Raw genomic sequence first — 19,934 nt, 5'->3', positions numbered from 1 at the left:
TCTTGGGCGTTTCGAAGGTGGGTTTCTCGTGTGCATGCCGTGGCATGTCGCCTTAATGCCGCCTAGGATTGGAGCCCGGCAGCCAGTAGGATTGTATATCGTACAGGTCAGCTTGAACATTCGACGGCATCAGGGGCAGAGGAACGGGCAGACATCGGCACTTGGTGCTTGAACTTTGGCAGAGATGCCAAAGTATTAAAGACTGCGAGTTCTCCTGGTTCATTCCGCTTTTTTCTCTCTTCTCTTCATCACGCTGGAACGTTTCGACTCGATCTATACCATTGTTCATTAGCTTCTCTCCTTTGGGCCAGTCCCTTTCTTCCTTTACACTCTTACTAGCTGCCTGTGGCATTGCAGAAGAGACTCACATTCCTTTTCCAACATTTGCAGACCCAAGATACCATACTTTGCATATATAGTTCGGGTTGTCCCAACTGAATTATCAACAAGGTGAGATAGTTGTGTTGTGTTGTTAGTTGGTGGTGATGGCGGGAAGTTCCGTTTTGGGACATTTTAACGCCCCGTCACTTTCTACTCACCTTCTACTCACTTTAAGCGACATCTACGCGCAAATTTTGAACTTCAACTGACGCTTCAAGCAGCATCTTTTCTGCATCTGTCGACAAAGTTCCATCAGTGCTATTATATTCTTTGTCTTTACCTCGTCTGGTACGAAGTAATCGAAAGATATAAAACGCCTCATCGCCAACTTTGATCAACTCATTCTTTACAACCTTCAACTTTTTCGTGTCGAACGTTTCAGCATTACGCTCCTTCAGATCTTTCGAAAAACAAAGACTTCAAACAACTACACCGCAACCATGGTCTACTCCAAAGCTGTTATCGCTGCTGCGGCTGCCTTCTTCGGCCTCGCCAACGCCCATATGGTCATGGAGAGCCCAATCCCATTCAACCCCGAGAACCTCGACAACGGCCCCTTGTTGAGAAGCGGAGCTGATTACCCTTGCAAGTTCAACCCGGCCAAGGACAATGGTGGAAGCTATCTCCCCGGCAAGTTCGACTCCAGCAAGAACAAGTTCGCTATTGGCGAGAAGATCCCCCTTACCTTCAAGGGCAGTGCTGTCCACGGAGGCGGATCTTGCCAGGTCAGTCTCACTACCGACAAGACGCCAACCAAGAACTCCGAGTTCAAGGTCATCCACTCCATTCTCGGTGGCTGCCCTGCCAATGTCGACGGCAACCTTCCAGAAGACCCCAACGGCCACGGGGCATCCAAGTTCGAGTTCCAGATCCCATCCAGCATCGCCCCTGGAGAATACACTCTTGCCTGGACCTGGTTCAACCGCATCGGAAACCGTGAGATGTACATGAACTGTGCTCCCATCGAAGTCACCGGTGGCTCCAAGAAGCGCTGGGAACCCACCCCCAAGCGTGACCCACGCAGCCTGATGCCTCTCTCCAAGCGTGCTGACATGCCTTCTATCTTCATTGCCAACGTCGAAATTCCCAGCCAGCCCTACTGCGAGACTGCCGAAGGCATGGACGTCATGTTCCCCGAGATTGGTGGCTCTTCTGAGAAGGCTGGCATGCCCAACCGTCTTCAGAAGGCAGGAGACTCTGTTTGTGCCAACATGGGCGGCAACTCTCCCAAGGCTGGATCTGGCGGTGCCGGTGGTGATAAGGGCGGCACTCCAGCTCCTTCTTCCACCTACGGTTCTGCTCCTGCATCTAGCAAGGCCCCAACTCAAGCTCCAACCTATGCTCCGGTCCCATCTCCATCTGCTCCAGCTCCCCCAGCCGGTGACTCTGGCCCAGGAAACGGCGGAATCTTCCTCCCAGCCCCAACTGCCAACCCCACCGCTCCAACCATGCCAGCTCCATCTTCCACCGGCATGCCAACCCCACCTGGCAACGGCACTGTTCACCAGGGACCATGCACTGATGAGGGCAAGTGGAGCTGCTCTGGCTCCAAGTACCAGCGCTGTGCCAGCGGCCAGTGGTCTCCTGCCATGGACCTCGCCTCCGGAGTGACCTGTGAGTCTCTTCCAGGCAAGCGTTCCCCAATGCACCGCCGCCGCGGCCACTACCTTCCTCGCCGTTCTTAAATAAGGAAATACAGAACAATCGGGCCTGATGTTCAGCTCTCATTCATTTGATAAAGCAGAACAGCACGACCCCTTGACAAACATTTCAACTTCTGTACCCTAGTTATTTCATTTCCCTAACTGGCATTGACTTTTTCCTTGTCTTCCATTTTCCTTTTTATGGCGAGGAGCACGCAAAAGGGTACTTCACTTAGCATCGTTCGACACGCTTGCTCAGGAAGTTTGTTTCATTTGAACATATTTTCTCAAGTTGCCCAAGGACTCGGGATCTCCTACATATGACGGAAAAGGTTTACTTTATGGGTGGTGGTGTTTTTGTCTTTTACTTCCCAGCATACCTTCACGGTGCATGAATAACGATACGGTCTTTAGGAATACCTCCAAAACTTGTTTTACAAAAAGATGAAAAATCAAATCAAAGACTTTATGGAGCAAACCTTTCTTTTCCTCAGGCTGTAGCCTAAGTAGATTAAACCATAGTAGATGAAATGAAGTTGCACTAGCACTATGGAATGAAACGTCGTCCTTCCCATATATGCAGAGAAAGGCCACTGTGCTACACTGCAGAACATGATAGATATCAGGCTTCATTTTACTAAACGACCATCATGGTCCTGGGTTACATGGTTTTATACCTTGTATTAACAGTAGATTAGTCTGGCCCACACAGGTAACATTGCAATTTCCATCAAGAACACCAAGAATATCAAGAATACAAAGAATATCGCAAACATTAAGAATATCAACCTCATAGATACATACTTTCCTCGACGTAGAAAGGGGCTACACACGTGATCTGATATCATGTGACTGATATCATGACTAATTCATAAAACTAGGGCTTAGGGCTAGAGTTTGTGTTTGCCCACTTTGAGCGAAGCGAAAAAAGCACTCGCGACGAGCTTCAACATCTTCAAAGCCGCCAAACCTCGAGACGCCGACTAACCACCAGCAACACGTCGACAACAATGGCCTCTCGTCCAACTGTCTCCATCGCCACGGCGGAGGGCAAGCCCAGCGGCTCTACCCACCCGCTCCCAACGGTTTTCCTTGCGCCCATCCGTCCCGACATTGTCCAGTACGATATACACCTCCGAACAAGAGTGAGAGAGAGAGATGGCACCTTACTGACGAATTGACCAGGTCCGTACACACCGGTGTCGCAAAGAACAAGAGACAACCATATGCCGTGAGCGAGAAGGCCGGTGAACAGACTTCCGCCGAGTCATGGGGTACCGGTACGTTTTGAAGATTGAGGAATTTCGATATAATGGGAAATGGGAGAATTTGGATGCTGATACTTGGATCTCAGGTCGTGCTGTTGCACGTATCCCCCGTGTCTCCGGTGGTGGTACTCACCGTGCTGGTCAGGCTGCGTTCGGTAACATGTGTCGTTCCGGACGAATGTTCGCACCCACCAAGGTCTGGCGCAAGTGGCATCAGAAGATCAACGTTGGACAGAAGTACGTGATAGTCCTTCTACGATGAAGAATTGTCCTGTCTGGAGCTGCTGGGTGGAATGGTACTGACCGATTATGTTTCTACAGGCGATTCGCTACCGCCTCCGCCCTCGCTGCTTCTTCCGTTCCCGCCCTTCTTTTCGCACGTGGCCACCGTGTCGAGAGCGTCCCAGAAGTCCCACTCGTCGTTGACTCCAAGGCCTTCGAGGGTGATGCTATCACCAAGACCAAGGCTGCCGTCGCCCTTCTCCAGGCCGTTGGTGCCGGTGCTGACCTCGTCAAGGTCAAGGAGTCCCGCAAAGTCCGTGCTGGTAAGGGTAAGCTGAGAGGCCGCCGATACCGCCAACGCCGTGGACCCCTTGTCGTCTACAACCCAGATGTCGATGGCAAGGAACTCGTCAAGGCCTTCCGCAACATCCCCGGTGTTGAAACCTCTTCCGTTTTCGCTCTCAACCTCCTCCAGCTCGCCCCAGGTGGCCATCTCGGACGCTTCATCGTCTGGACCTCCTCTGCCTTCAGCGCTCTCGACGAGATCTACGGCACCACCACCACCCCATCCGCCCTCAAGAGAGACTTCCTCCTCCCCTCCAACATCGTCTCCAACGCCGACATCACCCGTCTCATCAACTCTTCCGAAGTCCAGTCCGTCCTCAGGGAACCCAGAGGCGAGGCCAAGACCAAGAGAGGATGCGTCCAGAAGAAGAACCCTCTCAACAACAAGCAGGTCCTTCTCAGACTCAACCCATACGCTGCTGCTTTCTCGAAACAGAAGCTGGGTCAATTGGCCATCAAGACCGACAAAGCGCCAGAGCGTGCTCCTGAGGATTTCCACAATCTCATCAACGAGGCTTAGATGTAATCCTGTTTTTCGAGTACAATACCAAAAATTTTAAATTAAACGCTTTCAACGGGTGCTGATGCTGGGTTTGCTCTGCTTTTCTATTGTCACTAGGTAGTTGGCCATGATATAATGAACAGGTCTGCCATAATGATACCTAGGCTCAAGCAATACATGAGGTTGTAGCTGTAACAAAGATAGGCAATGCTTTAGACTAACGTGAGACTCTCAATGAACTGTTGGTAGATAGGTTGGTCGTCGACACTGTCAGGACATCCCATCTGATGGTATAGCCCCAGCTGCTCCATAAACCCCGGATTCGGCTTGCAGCAAGCACGGCTACTCTGAAGCACGACCAGGGCAACTCCAGGGTTCAACTTCGGACGAGACTGGAAAAGCATGTACGCGAGCACAATAGTTGCCGACCGGGATACTCCCAGACCACTATACTCGGGGTTAGAGAGTTGACATAAGATGCATATGCAGAGATGTGATAGTTCAGGGTATAGTCTGACCAGTGAACCAACACGGCGCCGCCATCGGCAATGGCCTCGTCGATGAACCGATTTGCCGGCGGGAAATGTTGGAGGATGTTCTCGTTTCCCCGGTCAGAGAGAGCTAGGATGAGATGGTCCCGGATATCGTATGCGTGCAGGCTGCTAATCGCAGTAGATCTTTCGCTTGGTCCCACGACGGAGATGACGTGCGTTATGTTGGCCTCTTTCAGGCCTCCCTGGTTTCGAAGCGCGAAGATACTGAAATATTCATTATTATGCATGGCATGAGGCGGCTGAAAGGTACTTTCAACTGGCTGGTACCAACCTGCCAATGTAGATGTTATACCCATCTACCCGATCCATGGTCAACCGTGTCGCGATGCGGCGTAGGTTTATCCTATCTTCTTTGTCCCTGTTTTCTCGAAGAGTAGAACCGGTTGGTGGCCATACTCCAACCTCAGCCGGCGTTCCGTGGAAGGCTGCACTGTTCTCCTTGACTCTCACCTTAGGACGGCCTGATATCCTCCTGGGATCACAGCCTATGACGTAAACCGCGTCTTCTCTCTCTCCGTCTATCTTCTCTCCCTCTCTCTTCTCTTATCTCTTCTCGACGATACCAGACTCAGGTAGCCGTGCCGCAGGACGCGATATCTGATCCGTACCTTGTAGGTGCGCTGGCGTAGATTGTCGGTCAATCTCTTCGAATCTCAGGGTCAGGAAGACCCAGGGCCTCGCCTATACATACGCCTAGCTGGTTCCACTTCGGATCCGCTCCAATTACCATCTGACATGGAATAAGGCATATACGCAGTGCAGCAGTGCATCAGTACAGGGGCTTGCCTTGAACCTTCATTCTGTGGCCTTGGGCTTCGAACGTGCAACCGTTCCTGTCAGATGCCAGATAGACGGCTCGCATCTACACAGAGACCAGGAACTCAGATCCAGATGCATGTACCATGTCGATATAGGGAGGTCTCTCGATGGGGGCCAAAAACTCCACACTTCAAGACGGAGTATGACATTTGTTGCCTGAGGATGCGAGGAGGGGCTGCTCTTGCTTGTGAGCCTTGCCTGGGGGAGACTTCGAATACGAACGGATGTAGATGTCGGATTGCGCCACATTGTCTTGCAGCCATGTCAACCAAACCGGTAGCTGGCATTCTGGTTTCGTGCATTCTAGTGCCAGATGCATGATGCGTATCATTCTACATATACGTCCAGTGCGAAAATGACAGCTGGAGCAACGTCCTGTTCCCTTCGGCCGGGTCAAAACAGAGTAGGACTAACAGTTGGACCCTTCTGGACGGGCCCTTCTCTCGCCTCTAGCCCATGGAACCATGACCCTAACGAAGGAGATACATGGCCCAAGTCGACGGAGTATGGGTTTTGCTTTTAGCTTGCTCGTAAATCCTCCGCTCCCACGTCCCATTCCCGTGTCATGCGGCATAAGGATTTCGAGCTCCCGCCGCAGGAGAGAACATAAGCCTGCCGCCGGCCAATGAGTTCCACGGCCAACCCATCATCTGACAGCCAGAGCACATATAATAAAGCCAGAATCTAACTTTTTGGCGTGTGGCCCACGGCTTGGACCGGTGCGAGATCCAGCAGCAGGCCCCCCGATTTTCATTGCTTCCGCAGAGACCTCGATCGACCTTGAAATCGAGCGCCCTGCCCGTCCACTGGCTGGCAGTTGGGCTCTTAACCCTGTCCCTGGCGCCTGCTAGACCATGGGGCCATGTCCCTCTAGTGAGCCGCAGGCATATGGATGGCCTCCACCCAAAACCACAGCTCTGGAACTTCGTCCTATAAAGACCGTCCAAGTTTCTGTTATACATACATATATTAGCATATTTTTTCAAGCCATGGCCAGGACTAAGGCGGGTGGGTAGGTAGCCATCTACCTCTTCTATGTGCCGCATCGACGTGCAGCCCTGCGTTTGCCACGAATTATAAGCGTCTTGCCTGGGGTACGCATTCTCCAGCCGGGAGCCCAAACAACGGCTTCCTTTTTTTTCTTCCTTTTTTTTTTTTTTCCTTTTCTCTTATCGGGGACAAACGTGTCGGGTCGGGGGGGACATATATGCGCCCACTTTTTCTTTTGTGAGCTTGGTTTGTGCCACATCTCTCTTGGATAACTAGTTATATTATCGCTCGTTATCGTTTTCGAATTCTCTGGTTTCGCAACTGTTGCACCCTGTGCCTCAAGGACTGCGAAGTGCATCGTGTTCGCTTTTAATCTCGAAGTCTCAGCAGTCATGTCGATAGTCTAGAGCCGTCCATCTTCCTGACATACCTGACAGCCTCTTTGTCTCGACATTGTATTTATTGTTCAGATGCATTGGGCGCGTGGAATTGAAAATTGTATTACCAGCGTGAGTATCTTGTGAAGAGCGCGCTCTCCTGTTTACTGCTGGATCCCGTGCAGTTTTCCACCAGAGCCCGTGACCAGCCTATATCACCAAATTGCATCTGCACCCATCCGCCTCTACTACTCTTGTATCCCTTTGAACACACCTCACAGCAAGGCGATCTTGTCTCCTGGTGCTGTCTCTTGGTGCAGTACCCTGGTGTTGGAGCGCTAGCTGATATAAATACAGCAAACATACCCATCTTCCTGGTCTGGTTGCTCCTGAGCCACCTTCTCCTTGCACCCCCTATCTGTTGTACAGAGCAGCCACCCGACGCGTCTATATCACAGATCCAGTGCTAGGAACAGCTTTATTGAACGTCTGGTGAAGGTTTTTTATGTGCATTCTGCAGATAGAACTGCATCTGTGGCGTCAGCCATGACTTTCTATCTGCCAAATGCACTGGCTGCTACGGCGAGCAATAGCTCTGCCCAAATGAACCTGACCCAACTGCCGAACAATATACTCGATGCTCTCCTGCCAGGCTACTCGGTCATCTCGGGTTTCATCTTTCAAATTACCGGGTTCGACATCTCGGTTGCTGTCTCCCTGAGTGTGCTGATATTCACGGTCACCACGGCATGGGTATATTGCTACAAGTACGCCTACTCTCTGCTCATGACCCATATGACAGCATCTATCACTGTTCCTTCTCACGACGATATCTATGATCAAGTCATAGCCTGGGTGTCCGAACTGGCTATCGCAACCACCAGCCGATCGATGCGTGCCAAAAGCAAACGCCACATGAGTTGGGATTCTGACGAGGACCTACGCGCAGATGTATCCGGAAAAGCATCTCAGGACACTCTCCTCAATTTCAGCAACTGGGAAGCAAAAGTGCCTCCGAGGTTCGAGCCGCATTATGAGTTCTCCTGGTTCCGCCACAAGGGAAACTATTTCAAACTGTCGAGAGAGAAGGAACCTGTCTTGAATGGACGAATGGGGTTCAACATGGTCAGCAGCGATGAAACTTTGACCATCACCGTGCTTGGAAGATCGTTGCAGCCCATCAAGGAGCTGATCAGGGAAGCAAGAGATGCCTCCTTTGCTCGTGAGAGAAGCAAGACTACGATTCGTCGACCTGGTCCAAAGGAATTTCGGTCACGGGGGATATACGCCTGGAGCAGAGCCGCCACTCGCCCGTCTCGACCTATCGAAACTGTCGTCCTCGATAACACTCAGAAAACAAAACTGTTGCTGGACATCAACGAATACCTTCATCCTGCTACCCCAAGATGGTACGCAAACCGTGGAATACCCTATCGACGCGGCTACCTATTTCACGGGCCCCCTGGTACGGGGAAAACATCACTGAGCTTCGCCATAGCCGGCGTATTCGGACTGGACATATATTGTATTTCGCTACTTGAACCAAGCTTAACGGAGGAAGACCTGGGTTTACTGTTTAACTCCTTGCCCAGACGCTGTGTGGTTCTCTTGGAGGATATTGATACTGCAGGGTTAGCACGTACTACGGCCGATGAAGACCTATCGACAGAAACAACCGACACCACCAACGAAACGACTGACAGCGTTATCCCTAATTTGAAGACGGCAGTCCAACAACCAGCCAATCGTGCGAAGAAAGGGAAAAGGGCGAACGCCGACGAGGAACCCAAGGGCATCTCTCTCTCCGGCCTCCTGAACGCAATCGACGGCGTGGCTTCCCATGAAGGACGAGTCCTCGTTATGACAACAAATCACCCCGATAAACTCGATGATGCACTTATTCGCCCCGGCAGAGTAGACATGATGGTTGAATTTACATTGGCAAATAGGGAACAGATTCGAGAGATCTTTATCCGAATGTATTCTCCAGATCAGCCGGGAAGCGTTAATGCAACCACTTCATCGCCCTCACACATTGAGAAATCTCTAGCTGTCCTGAACTCTAAGCTATTTAATCACTCTAAGCCAGAGAAATCTCCTGCTAGCCATGATCAATCAGTAGCAGACGAGAAAAGGGGGAGGGAGTGCACAAGCGTCAGCGCCAGTCATCAGGTTACCATTACACATATTAATGAACTGGCAACTTCATTCGCCGCACTTCTTCCAGAATATGTCTTCTCGCCAGCTGAGATTCAGGGATTCTTGCTTACCCGCAAAAGAGAGCCTCATCTAGCTGTAGAAGAGGTCCCTACCTGGTGTGAGAATCTTATGGTCACAAGGACCCGCCGTCACCCAACTGCTCTTTCAACATCTAGCACTGCAGTTAGCAAGCAATCTGATAAGAGTGTTGCCGAATCAGATAATGAGGCCACTGGTACATCTGCAGATGAGCAAGCCAACAGTGAAGCTGAGAGTGAAAGTGCAGCATCCACCTGATGGCTACCTTACCACCAATCAAAAGACGCATCTGTTTCAACCATTGCATAAAGGCGCGGTCAGTCCAAAGTGGTACTTTATTACCTCATAGGGGCTAAAACAACAGTTGATAAGGACTTGTTTGAAATTTTTTACTTTCTTTTACTGGGTTTCTCTTTATATCTTAAAGGGGGTGGTAACTTCGTACTAATACATGTTTCAGTCTTTGATTTATTCTACCTGTATGGGAGGAGATTTGATGTACATTAGGAAATTAGATAAAAAAAATGGGGGACGGGTAATACTAGCATTCATGCATTCTGGAATTCATTTAGTTCTTTGAGCTGATTTATTATACACAAACATGATTCTAGATGCCCAACCAAACCCAGACCCTACCTAGCCAACCAACCTTGCGGACAAAATGAATAGGCATAAGTGATTCTATAACGCCGGGGAGTGGTATCAAAAACAACACAAGAAATGCAACCAAAGAAAGTACATAGGAAATGGCCTGTCTATCGAAGGGAGGCTTTAACCTGGTAAAAGCTTCAACCTGTATTATCATTATCATTGCTAGGTGGCGGATCGAGATATCTCTTGACCCAGGCCACTGTACCCAAAGTAGGATCCATAATAGCTGAAAAGTGAGTCATCTCGTTGGTGACGGGGTATTCTGTTATCCATTTAGAAACTTCAGATGGTGTCGCGGTAACTTGATGCTCAAGACTCGAGTCAGACAAAACGCCAACAGAGCACTCCTTGGTAGACTTTGATGAGCAGGTTCGCTGCCCTGCATCCGTTCTAGGTGTGACTGAGTCTCGGCATGTTGACGATGAGCCGATAGTTGCTTCGTTTCCTGAGTCCTCGGTCTTAGATACCCTCTTAGCAGCCTGGACCTTTTCCTCCCACGCATTCTGCATATAGCACCTTCGTTCGCTGCTAAGGAAAACCACATCATCCATGCCTACAGGCTCAGTGGAGTTGATCGCTGCCCCAGTGCAGTTTTCATCGCGGCGCGGGGTATCTTCCTGAAAAATGGGAGAGTCGTCCACAGAATCACTGTTGGTGACAACGATAAATGACGACGATCGTTGGATAGTTGCTCTTCGATGATCCTTTTCAAACACCACAGCTGATTTCCCGTCACACATAACCAAATATGCTGCTGTTGTGGGTATTTGTGGTAGAGATGCTGTTATTAGATCCAGGGGAGTCTGATTTTGCCTTGGAGCAGGCTTCCGCCTCAGTATTCGATCAAGCCATGACTGACGTTGGGTAGGCTCTAGATTTGGCGACAAGAGATATTTCCTGAGTAAAGACGATATCGATCGCCTCATACCAAGCAGGACGAGTAAATGACTTCCATAGAACCGATAGTTTGCCAAAATACTGCTTGTATCGTGACAGGGGCGGAAATTCAAGGAGATGCTTAATCCCTTTCTCACTCCAGTGAGGACCCCAACGAAGCCCACATATGTTACACTCGTGGCAAGAGCAGTGTCACTTTCGGAGCTGCGAATGTATTCAAGTTTCACGATCAGTTGGCGGAGTTCGTCCATATCCCAATCGAGGGTACGGAAGTGTAGCATTTTCGCATCTAGATCTTGCTGGTGTTTTGTCAAGGCTGCCCCGCTAGTGCATCCCATAAGTAGGTCGAGAAAGACGTTGAGAGATACAAGGATGTATAGACCTATGCCTGTGGCCTCGCTTATTCCTTTGATCTCCTCCGTTTCCTCGTCAGTATACAGGCGTTTCAACAAGACTGGGGCGACGCGGTGAACCCATTTTATGGACCCTGTGCCAAAAAGACCAGTCAGCAGCTCGTTAAAGATGTCGACAAGTGACTTCAGCTTGAAGCGGTACAAGGAGGCCAATGCCTTATATCTTTGTGATGGCGGGAGAGAAAGGTCGATTTTGAAAGTCGGGGGTATATCTCCAAGTTCACTGTTCTCAGCCATCTCTGGCGATTAATTTTGGCACAGTGAGTTGTATGAGGGAGGCTATCAGAGACTTAAAATGATGTGAGCCCTAAGAAGTGATATTTATGACAGTGTTATGATTATAACACAAGGCAGCATCCAACGTGCCAACGCTAGACATTAGGGGGACAACTGAGGAGTCAGTGGGCACGTATCAATCATCACCCCCCCTGAAACCTGCACGGCCATGATATATTGTACTAAACAGCACTAGATGCCCTTCACAGCACTACATCCTGTCTAAGAGCAAGGAGGCAGCAGGAATTCGCTAGTTACTGGCCTATCTGTGAATGGCTTGCGATGTTCGAGGATGCGGCTGAAATATCCACGTGACATGTTCCTGCCAAGTCGGATTTATTTTAATCCTACTTTTCGGACTATCTATGTTCCGGGCCGACAAAAAAGCTCCCAATGAGGAAACTCCAACGCCCTCAGTTCTTTTCGCCTACAAACTCGGGCATGATACTACTGGTATAGGGCAAAAGTCCGTCACCCGCACTCAAAGAATAGCTGCAGCCTTCTGAGCTGTATTGTCACTGTTGATCTGTATAGACGGGGAGTCCTTTGCGACTCAAGGATATATAGCTCAGTAATAGAGTTTGGCCTAGGACCTGCCATGATCCACACAGTCTTCAATGTCGCCTCTTGGCTTTAACCACGGTGTTTATGTCCGCTTCGGTTAATCAACAATCACTACTAACTGAGATCTCATGTCTCGTGTCCGCCTGATGGGAAGAGCTGTAGCTCCTTTATTGAACTGAAATGGCAGCCCACATAGGCAGCAATGGCGCAACCGGAGGGTCCCAGAGCCCTCCGGACGATGATAGCATAGCTCGGGAGTATGACATGCTGTCGTCCTATACCGATACAACTGACTACTATTCTCTTCTGGCCCTGTCGCGCGACCCCCCGCCTACCGACGCTGCGATTCGCTCTGCCTACCGGGCCCTGATGCTTTCGTTTCACCCGGACAAACAGCCGTCGCATATGCAAGAAGCCGCCCGAAGCCACTTCGGGAAGATACAGTTGGCCTACGAAACCCTGATTGATCCCAAGAAGCGGGTGGTTTATGATATGTTGGGAGAGGAAGGTGTGAATGAAGAATGGAGCTACAGAGGTCTTTTGGGGAAAGCCGGCGAGGCGGAGAGGATGGAAGTAGGGGTAAAGGCCATGGATGAAGCACAATTCCGTCGATGGTTTGTGAAGAAGATGAAAGACAAGGAACATTCTGTATTGGAAGATCTAGTTCAAAGTAAAGTAGGTGGCTAACTGGCCCCCTTTCCATTATGCACGCTAAGCCCTATGTGCTAATGTTACATGTAGGTACACATGCAGGTTGACTTGGATGCGACAGACATGTTCAAAAAAACAGCGGATACGACCACCGTACAGATTCCTAACGTGAGGACATCGCATGCAGAGCTTGGTTTCAGGTTTAAAACGCCGTTCCCTACCATTCCAGGATTCAAGTCATCTAATAACGAAGACTACGAGGATGGCAGCGGGGACGGTTCAGATCGTAAGGCCGCCATTGATCCCGAAGACGAAGAGGAAGACATGCAGCTAGTGGTTTATGCAAGTGCGGGCGGAGATATTCATAGAATGAAGCGAGTGATCACTATGGTTGTTGAGGAAACAAACGAAGAGAGAAAGGTAGTGGTAAGTGATGCTCCAGAGCATTGTATAGAGTGTCCAGTTTCTTACTTTCCTTAGGAGGATATGCCGCTCAGCCTTATAACTGGCAATTTCACTTTGGGAGCTTCTCTGGGGCATAGAGTACAAGCCAGTGGCGGTAAAGGCCGTTCCCTAAATCGCCTTTTATTCCCATACTTAGGACACTCATCCTTTGCAGTCGGAGCCCAACTGTTGCCCACCCCGATACTCTACCTATTTGTGCGTAAGACGGTAACTCCTATCCCAAGTGCACTGCCGTTTAGCGTTTCCTTAAATACAAACGTGTTTTGCTCGCCACTGCATAGGCCACCGCCCCTCAATGTATCAGTTTCCAGACAGCTGGGTGCCAACAAAACGATATTTTGCAATTGGTCCAGCGGGTCATTTGACTGGCCATCCTTCGTCGCAGGCTTTTTCGGTTCCATAGCTAGAATCTTCAACGATGAGGACAATGAAGTCAACATGCCTCGCGAGCACAGCAAGTTTGAACTTGGTTTGAATATACTTCCCAAAGAGGCCGCTCAGATACCGCGACACTCTGACGACGACGACGACGACGATGACGAGCAGAAGGTCGAAACTGCCAGGAGAATGCGTGGAATCGCGGAATCCGCGCCGCTAGGAACCTGGGTATTATCCCTTCATACATCACCGGCTAACGTATACTTGTCTGTCGATTATGGGAGGAGCCTGTTTCTCTCTGAGCCCGAGAAGCCAGCGCTATCCCAGTGGAGCTACGAGGGATATACTCCTCGAAAAGAAACAGTCAACAGTCCACCTGTCCAACTCTCCATCGCGGCCACCGTTTCTATAGATCTCTCCTTGGCATGGATGATATCAGCCTCTCGCAAATTTGGCAAGTTCACTCGGATGGGCCTCGGTGTTGGAGTTGAAGGCAAAAAGGGGCTGGTTTGTTCAATTACATGGAGTAGGCTTGGTCAAAACCTGAAATTCCCAATCGCAATCTGTCCCTTGGAAGTGGTGGATGCCGATATTGCTAGTCTTGCTGTGATTGTGCCATGGCTTACATACTCAATCATGGAGTTTGGATACTTGCGTCCACGACGGCGACGGGAACAGAAGAAAGCGATTGCTAAGCAGCAAAGGAGGGTGCAAAAACTCATAGAGAAACGCAAGGCAGACAGCTTGCAGGTTATCGAACTGATGAGAGAACAAGTCAACCGAAGGCAGGACGGAGAAGAACAAAGGGGTGGCCTGGTGATTCTTCACGCTGAATATGGACATATCCCGCCGGCATCGTCATTCAGACTGGGTAGAGCCGACTCAAGGGCCCGTGAAAATATGGTCGATGTCACCATCCCGATTGCGGCTCTTGTTTACCAGGGCCAGTTGAACATACCGAGTGCTGTTATCAAGGTTAGTATTCCGTGTTATATTTCTAGCCATGCTACAGCTCTAACATTATGACTTTAGAGCAACATTATCGGCTTTAGTGACCCTGCGCCGTTTATGCCTAAGACCCTGCGGATAGAATATGTCTTTGGATGGAGGAAGCACTCGGTTGAGATCGCCGACGGTGAGGCCGTGACATGCCCTATGCGGTCACACATGGTGTAGGCCGGTCCTCCCATGTATATTACAGCGATAACCCTTCATCGCAACCCCTCGGCACAGGCGCGACGGCGTTCTAGAGTCCTATCATCCCAACTCTGAAGCCCACCTGGCGCCCCCTGGATGTACCCAGGGATTGTAGGACGGATACACTAGTCGATATATTAGCTTCACACGTTGAGAGACATTCTGATGATGCTCTGAACTGAGATTCCTGCACGCCCCAGCCCCGCCTCCTGGGCATATACCACCGTCTTTTGATATCTAGAACATATTTTTTTCAGCATAATATCTTTATATATTTCTATATCTCCTTGCAGGATATAGGTCTATTGACCAGGATCACTCCAAATCTACCACCCAATCTCCTTTCCTCGTCCCAGAGCCTCGAATCCTTGCTTACTTGTTGGCACTACCCTTTGTCGGGCGACACCGACCTGACGTGTTTGATACCTTGTTTGCCACGCGGAATCATCGATTCCTCGTCTCACCGCTGTAACAATTTGACCAAATGTAGATGTTCCCCTCACTCGTCTTTGTTTCCATCCCGCTCGATCTGGATGTAGCTTTTGACTTGACACGGCGTATAAAAATGAGGCTTCTTGGTGCTAGGTGTCACAGCTTCTGGGGAGGCATCGAGAGACTGAAGGACCGGCTGCCGCTAGTTACAGCTCTAGTTACAGCTCTAGTCACCGTAGACGGAAGTTTCCGAGTGTAGGTTTTGCCTGTCTGGTTTGCTCACCATGTAGAGAGTAGATGTCTATCACAGTAGGGCCAGTGGATGTAGTGCTTTCTTTCACTGTATATGGACATCCATGTAGTCAGCTATAGATGCGGCGACGCATGAGGGAAACAGTGCAAATAGTTTCATCTTCTGATCTCCTCTCTTTTCTTTTCACATTCTTCTCCTATCTTGTCTATCAGCCAGAGATCCACAGTCTCAAGTTGGTATCTTAACATTGTCTTTATCAGTCTAACTCGTATCATTGTTCCCCTTACTACTCCAATCTGAACCCTCCAAGATGTGTTTTGGGTGTGTTCCTTACCGCGCTTTGGTGATCGAGGATGACCCAAAGGAGCCACCGAAGAAGACCAGGCAGTGGTACATGGTACGGCCTGGAGATGGATTCTACCCTGTCAATGTAAGTTGCCAGCTGTGCTGCTCTCCAGCTCCCCAGTGAGGCAAAGATATAATTCTAGACAGAGCCCGTGCACACTAAATGTCCTTACTCTCGCTTTCTTCCACTTCTTCTCCCTCACTTTCCTCACCTATCTCCTTTCACCCTTTTCACTCTTCTGCACACACATTACCTATTCCTCGTGTTTCTTTTCTCCTGGCATCATCTGTGTGTCTTCTTGGAGCGTCAACAACCTACCAAGTCAGCAAGAGATATTCTATATCACTGAGCGGGCACCATGGTTCAGTACTATGAATATGGCACAATCGATCCAAGTCGCTCAAGATATTCGACCTGCCAGCATAATGAGCCAACCGTCTACACATATGTTCCCCCCCAGATGCAGCAGAGTGTCCATGTCGGCGCAGGCCATCCTTCTGGCCCTCCTCCACCTCCAGCACCAGCTCCTATCTTGCCTGGAGGCCCACCCAACGGTGGTAATCCTCCACCTTCAAGACAGCCGGTATCTCAGACTAGCCAGTTCGGAGTGACCCAGCAGATCATTTTAAATGGCCATCTTGTACTTTGTCTTTTTCATATCCCTCATTTCTGTGCCCATTAATTCACTTGGCTGCTGCACTCATTTTGAATAGTATATAATACTAACTTCGTTTATAGCAAGCAGGGCAGGCTATTCAGGTTCCATACGCATCTCCGGTACCTCTTCGCACTGGCTACCAGGTCCCAGCAGGTACAGTCCCCTGGATTGGCCCAACCCGCGCGGAAGTTGACGCCCAAAACCTCGCAGTCGCAAGAGCCACTGGTGCAATGAGGCCTCAGTCCATGGTGCCATACCGTCCGGCCGAGGGCCAGCAGTGGTGGTGCCGCGAGATTGACGGCTCCTACTCTCTTCGAACCACGAATGACATCATGGAGAACTTGCAGCCTGGATACTGGGCATACGCATCCTCGGGGTATCCTTATTTCATTCGCCAAGTTGCAGCTGCCTAGACATACACGTCTCGGTGAGTCATGATGTTTACTCCTTCGACTCACCAAGTCGTTGTCTCATGGCAGGCTTGACCGATTCAACTTTCTTGACACTTCTTGCTAATCCTACCACGTCACCCCTAGATAGGTCGCAGCATACGAATCCCCCCGACACGAATTATGGTAACGAATATTTTCCTTTACATAACGGATCGCAGAAAGATGGAGTTGGACAGTTTTAGAGAGAGCGGTGAGAGATATGGGTGGGATTTCAATATCTCCTGGAGGGGTTAAATGGGCCTTTGTTTTTTCAAATTCAGCCTTGCTAAAGCCCGAGTCGCACAACAGCTCTGATCGGGCATCCTGTGGCAGGCTTTCTTTAACGATGTGAATATGCAACTGCGGAGCCCACGGTGTTATGTCTCTAATAGTTGCTTTGAATGAATGAGCGAGAAACTGGCAGGTAGTAAATACCGAAAATACAAAAAAAAAAAAATCCCTGGCACCATACCAATCCGTCCTTCTCCTTCGAAGTGTATACATTCTATTCCACTGGTGCAATAGATAAATTGTTACTTCCTCCTCTCCAGCTATTTTCAGCGATGGAAGTTGAAGTAAAGATATATTATATAATCAAACGGCAAAATGATTATCCGGTGGCCAAGGTTTCTCCGTTGATTTCATGAAAAGCATCGAAAGCAGCGAGGTATCGGTCGTCCCTCTATATCAGATTTCATTCTCACCCAGACGACTCGTACTCGGCATTCTACGACCATGGCCTCCCTCAGCGAAGGGCTGTTCAAGTCCCTGCCCGCTCCGAAGTACACAGGCGAAAATGAGGAGCTACCAGCTCACGCCCAACGACGCGGACCGAGAGTTGTTGGAGCTGATGCGATTGATGAGACGCAGATAGTGGTAAAGGTGAGTGATAATCCCTTCAGTCACGCTTTAGCTTTCGATTTTCTATCCCTTGTTCGTTTTGTCCCTAATGAAACCGTTCTACGCATGCAGAGGGCTGGCCCACCACCTTACGGAAAACGCGCAGGATGGCGACCACGGTCGTTGGAAGATTTTGGAGATGGTGGTGCATTCCCAGAGATTGCTGTTGCGCAGTATCCTCTTGATATGGGCCGCAAAGACGCGCCGAACAAGTCAAATGCTCTGGCCTTGCAGGTTGACGCCGAGGGCAAAGTGAAATACGACGCTATCGCGAAACAGGGCCATAATGAGAATCGAATTGTACATGCGTCTTTTAAAGATCTTATACCACTACGGCAAAGAGTAGATATGGGGGAAATATCACTGGACCGGCCATCACAGGAAGAAGTTGCTGCGCAAATGGAGAAGACAAAGGCTGCCCTGGAAAAGTTGGTTACCGGAGCAGTTTCGGCCCAGAAACCGAAGAACGTCAGCACCGGAAAGAGAAACGAGCCTACATTTGTTCGATATACCCCTGCAAATCAGATGGGGGATACCAGCCGAAAGAATGATCGAATTATGAAAATCGTGGAAAAACAAATAGATCCCCTTGAGCCTCCGAAATTCAAGCATAAGAAGATTCCACGTGGACCCCCATCGCCACCTCCGCCAGTCCTACATTCCCCTCCCAGAAAACTCACGGCTGAAGACCAGGAGGCCTGGAGAATTCCTCCCCCGGTCTCGAACTGGAAGAATCCAAAGGGTTACACGGTACCTCTTGATAAACGATTGGCTGCCGATGGACGAGGGTTACAGGATGTTTCGATTAATGATAAATTCGCTCAGTTTGCGGAAGCGTTGTTCACTGCTGATCGACATGCTCGAGAAGAAGTTAAGCAGAGAGCACAGATGCAGCAGAAACTAGCTGAAAAGGAGAAAGCTAAGAAGGAAGAACATCTTCGACAACTTGCCCAGAAGGCGAGGGACGCTAGATCTGGAGCATCTAATAGCCGACATGAATCTCGCGCCCGGTCCCGTAGCGGTAGCCGAAGCGCTTCACCATATTCGTCTAGATCACCGAGCCCAGATGAGGATGACGAAGCTGCTCGAGAACGTGAGAAGAGACGCCGTGAGCGACGACAAGAAGATGAGCGGAAACTTCGTCAATCTCGAATGGGCGCTGAGCGCCGTGTACAGGTCATGGCTCGAGAACAGAATCGTGATATCTCCGAAAAAATTGCTTTGGGACTGGCAAAGCCAACACAGAGTAGGGAGACCATGTATGATTCTCGACTATTCAACCAGACTAGCGGTTTAGAGAGCGGCTTCAACGAGGACCAAGCCTACGACAAACCGCTTTTTGCTGCACAGGATGCCATTAACAGCATATACCGGCCACGAGCTCAAATGGACGATGACGACGATGAAGCTGCTGGAGGCGCGGAAATGGATAAAATAAGCAAAGGTGGTCGTTTCGAAGTGCTAGGACGTGCAAAGGGAGGGTTTAAGGGGACTGAAGACGCCGAGGTAAGTGCTCCGTATTTTCAACATAAATGTGCTAGGCCCTTACTAATTAATCTTGGTATATAGGCTCGGGAAGGCCCCGTGGAGTTCGAAAAGGATACCGCTGACCCCTTCGGTATCGATGGAATGATTGCCGAAGTCACTGGTGGATCATCCGGTTCAGGACAGAAGAGATATGGTATCCAGGAAGCAGAGGAGCCAGGCCAGCGGGGATCCAAGAGAGCACGAGTAGATGATGATGACGACGAAGATCGTGATCGAAGAAGATAACGCCATCGACCCGAAAAGCACATTACTGAGCATTTTCTCGCATTCGGATAGTATCCAAGTCATGAATTGGTTCCTTTTGGCGCACCTGGCGTTGGGCGAATTTTCTCTTCATACGGCATGCGTACCTTGATTTCCCAACCGATTAATTGACATAATTAATATTCCCCTGGTTCCCATTTATTTACTCAACTGTATTATCACCTATTTACTCTATGTCGTATTTATATCCCCGAAGCAGATCCAAATACACAACCAACGATGAGGACCAATAACATCAGAGCGTTTGAATTTTACATAATGCTTTTTTCTC

At 49.7% G+C, this 19,934-nt stretch overlaps 8 protein-coding genes across 8 annotated transcripts; 6 read left to right on the top strand and 2 right to left on the bottom strand.

Moving 5' to 3' along the window:
* Nucleotides 1-821: 821 nt before the first annotated feature.
* On the top strand, nucleotides 822-2,066 carry GIQ15_06529 (uncharacterized protein; the record flags this gene model as incomplete). The annotated part of the gene is made up of 1 exon (XM_033553946.1): nucleotides 822-2,066. One exon carries the CDS (start codon nucleotides 822-824, stop codon nucleotides 2,064-2,066), a length of 1,245 nt encoding a protein of 414 aa, XP_033403461.1.
* A 968-nt stretch (nucleotides 2,067-3,034) lies between these two features.
* Nucleotides 3,035-4,379, top strand: GIQ15_06528 (60S ribosomal protein L4; the record flags this gene model as incomplete). The annotated part of the gene is made up of 4 exons (XM_033553945.1): nucleotides 3,035-3,144; nucleotides 3,210-3,304; nucleotides 3,379-3,529; nucleotides 3,614-4,379. The coding sequence occupies 4 exons, from the start codon at nucleotides 3,035-3,037 to the stop codon at nucleotides 4,377-4,379; spliced, it is 1,122 nt and encodes a 373-aa protein (XP_033403460.1).
* A 194-nt stretch (nucleotides 4,380-4,573) lies between these two features.
* Nucleotides 4,574-5,224, bottom strand: GIQ15_06527 (uncharacterized protein; the record flags this gene model as incomplete). The annotated part of the gene is made up of 3 exons (XM_033553944.1): nucleotides 4,574-4,808; nucleotides 4,880-5,119; nucleotides 5,187-5,224. The coding sequence occupies 3 exons, from the start codon at nucleotides 5,222-5,224 to the stop codon at nucleotides 4,574-4,576; spliced, it is 513 nt and encodes a 170-aa protein (XP_033403459.1).
* A 2,480-nt stretch (nucleotides 5,225-7,704) lies between these two features.
* Nucleotides 7,705-9,597, top strand: GIQ15_06526 (mitochondrial chaperone BCS1; the record flags this gene model as incomplete). Its single annotated transcript, XM_033553943.1, has 1 exon — nucleotides 7,705-9,597. One exon carries the CDS (start codon nucleotides 7,705-7,707, stop codon nucleotides 9,595-9,597), a length of 1,893 nt encoding a protein of 630 aa, XP_033403458.1.
* A 530-nt stretch (nucleotides 9,598-10,127) lies between these two features.
* GIQ15_06525 (uncharacterized protein) lies at nucleotides 10,128-11,537 on the bottom strand (the record flags this gene model as incomplete). Its single annotated transcript, XM_033553942.1, has 1 exon — nucleotides 10,128-11,537. The coding sequence occupies one exon, from the start codon at nucleotides 11,535-11,537 to the stop codon at nucleotides 10,128-10,130; it is 1,410 nt and encodes a 469-aa protein (XP_033403457.1).
* Nucleotides 11,538-12,320: 783 nt separating this feature from the next.
* On the top strand, nucleotides 12,321-14,810 carry GIQ15_06524 (DnaJ domain-containing protein; the record flags this gene model as incomplete). The annotated part of the gene is made up of 5 exons (XM_033553941.1): nucleotides 12,321-12,815; nucleotides 12,882-13,217; nucleotides 13,272-13,350; nucleotides 13,660-14,609; nucleotides 14,667-14,810. The coding sequence occupies 5 exons, from the start codon at nucleotides 12,321-12,323 to the stop codon at nucleotides 14,808-14,810; spliced, it is 2,004 nt and encodes a 667-aa protein (XP_033403456.1).
* A 1,016-nt stretch (nucleotides 14,811-15,826) lies between these two features.
* GIQ15_06523 (uncharacterized protein) lies at nucleotides 15,827-16,933 on the top strand (the record flags this gene model as incomplete). The annotated part of the gene is made up of 3 exons (XM_033553940.1): nucleotides 15,827-15,946; nucleotides 16,230-16,445; nucleotides 16,601-16,933. 3 exons carry the CDS (start codon nucleotides 15,827-15,829, stop codon nucleotides 16,931-16,933), a joined length of 669 nt encoding a protein of 222 aa, XP_033403455.1.
* Nucleotides 16,934-17,686: 753 nt separating this feature from the next.
* Nucleotides 17,687-19,624, top strand: GIQ15_06522 (uncharacterized protein; the record flags this gene model as incomplete). The annotated part of the gene is made up of 2 exons (XM_033553939.1): nucleotides 17,687-19,357; nucleotides 19,421-19,624. 2 exons carry the CDS (start codon nucleotides 17,687-17,689, stop codon nucleotides 19,622-19,624), a joined length of 1,875 nt encoding a protein of 624 aa, XP_033403454.1.
* Between the last annotated feature and the right edge of the window lie 310 nt (nucleotides 19,625-19,934).

Source organism: Arthroderma uncinatum (assembly GCF_011692745.1).
Source record: "Arthroderma uncinatum strain CBS 119779 chromosome Unknown scaffold5, whole genome shotgun sequence".
Lineage (NCBI taxonomy): Eukaryota > Fungi > Ascomycota > Eurotiomycetes > Onygenales > Arthrodermataceae > Arthroderma > Arthroderma uncinatum.
This window is presented reverse-complemented; position numbering and strand designations above follow the sequence as displayed.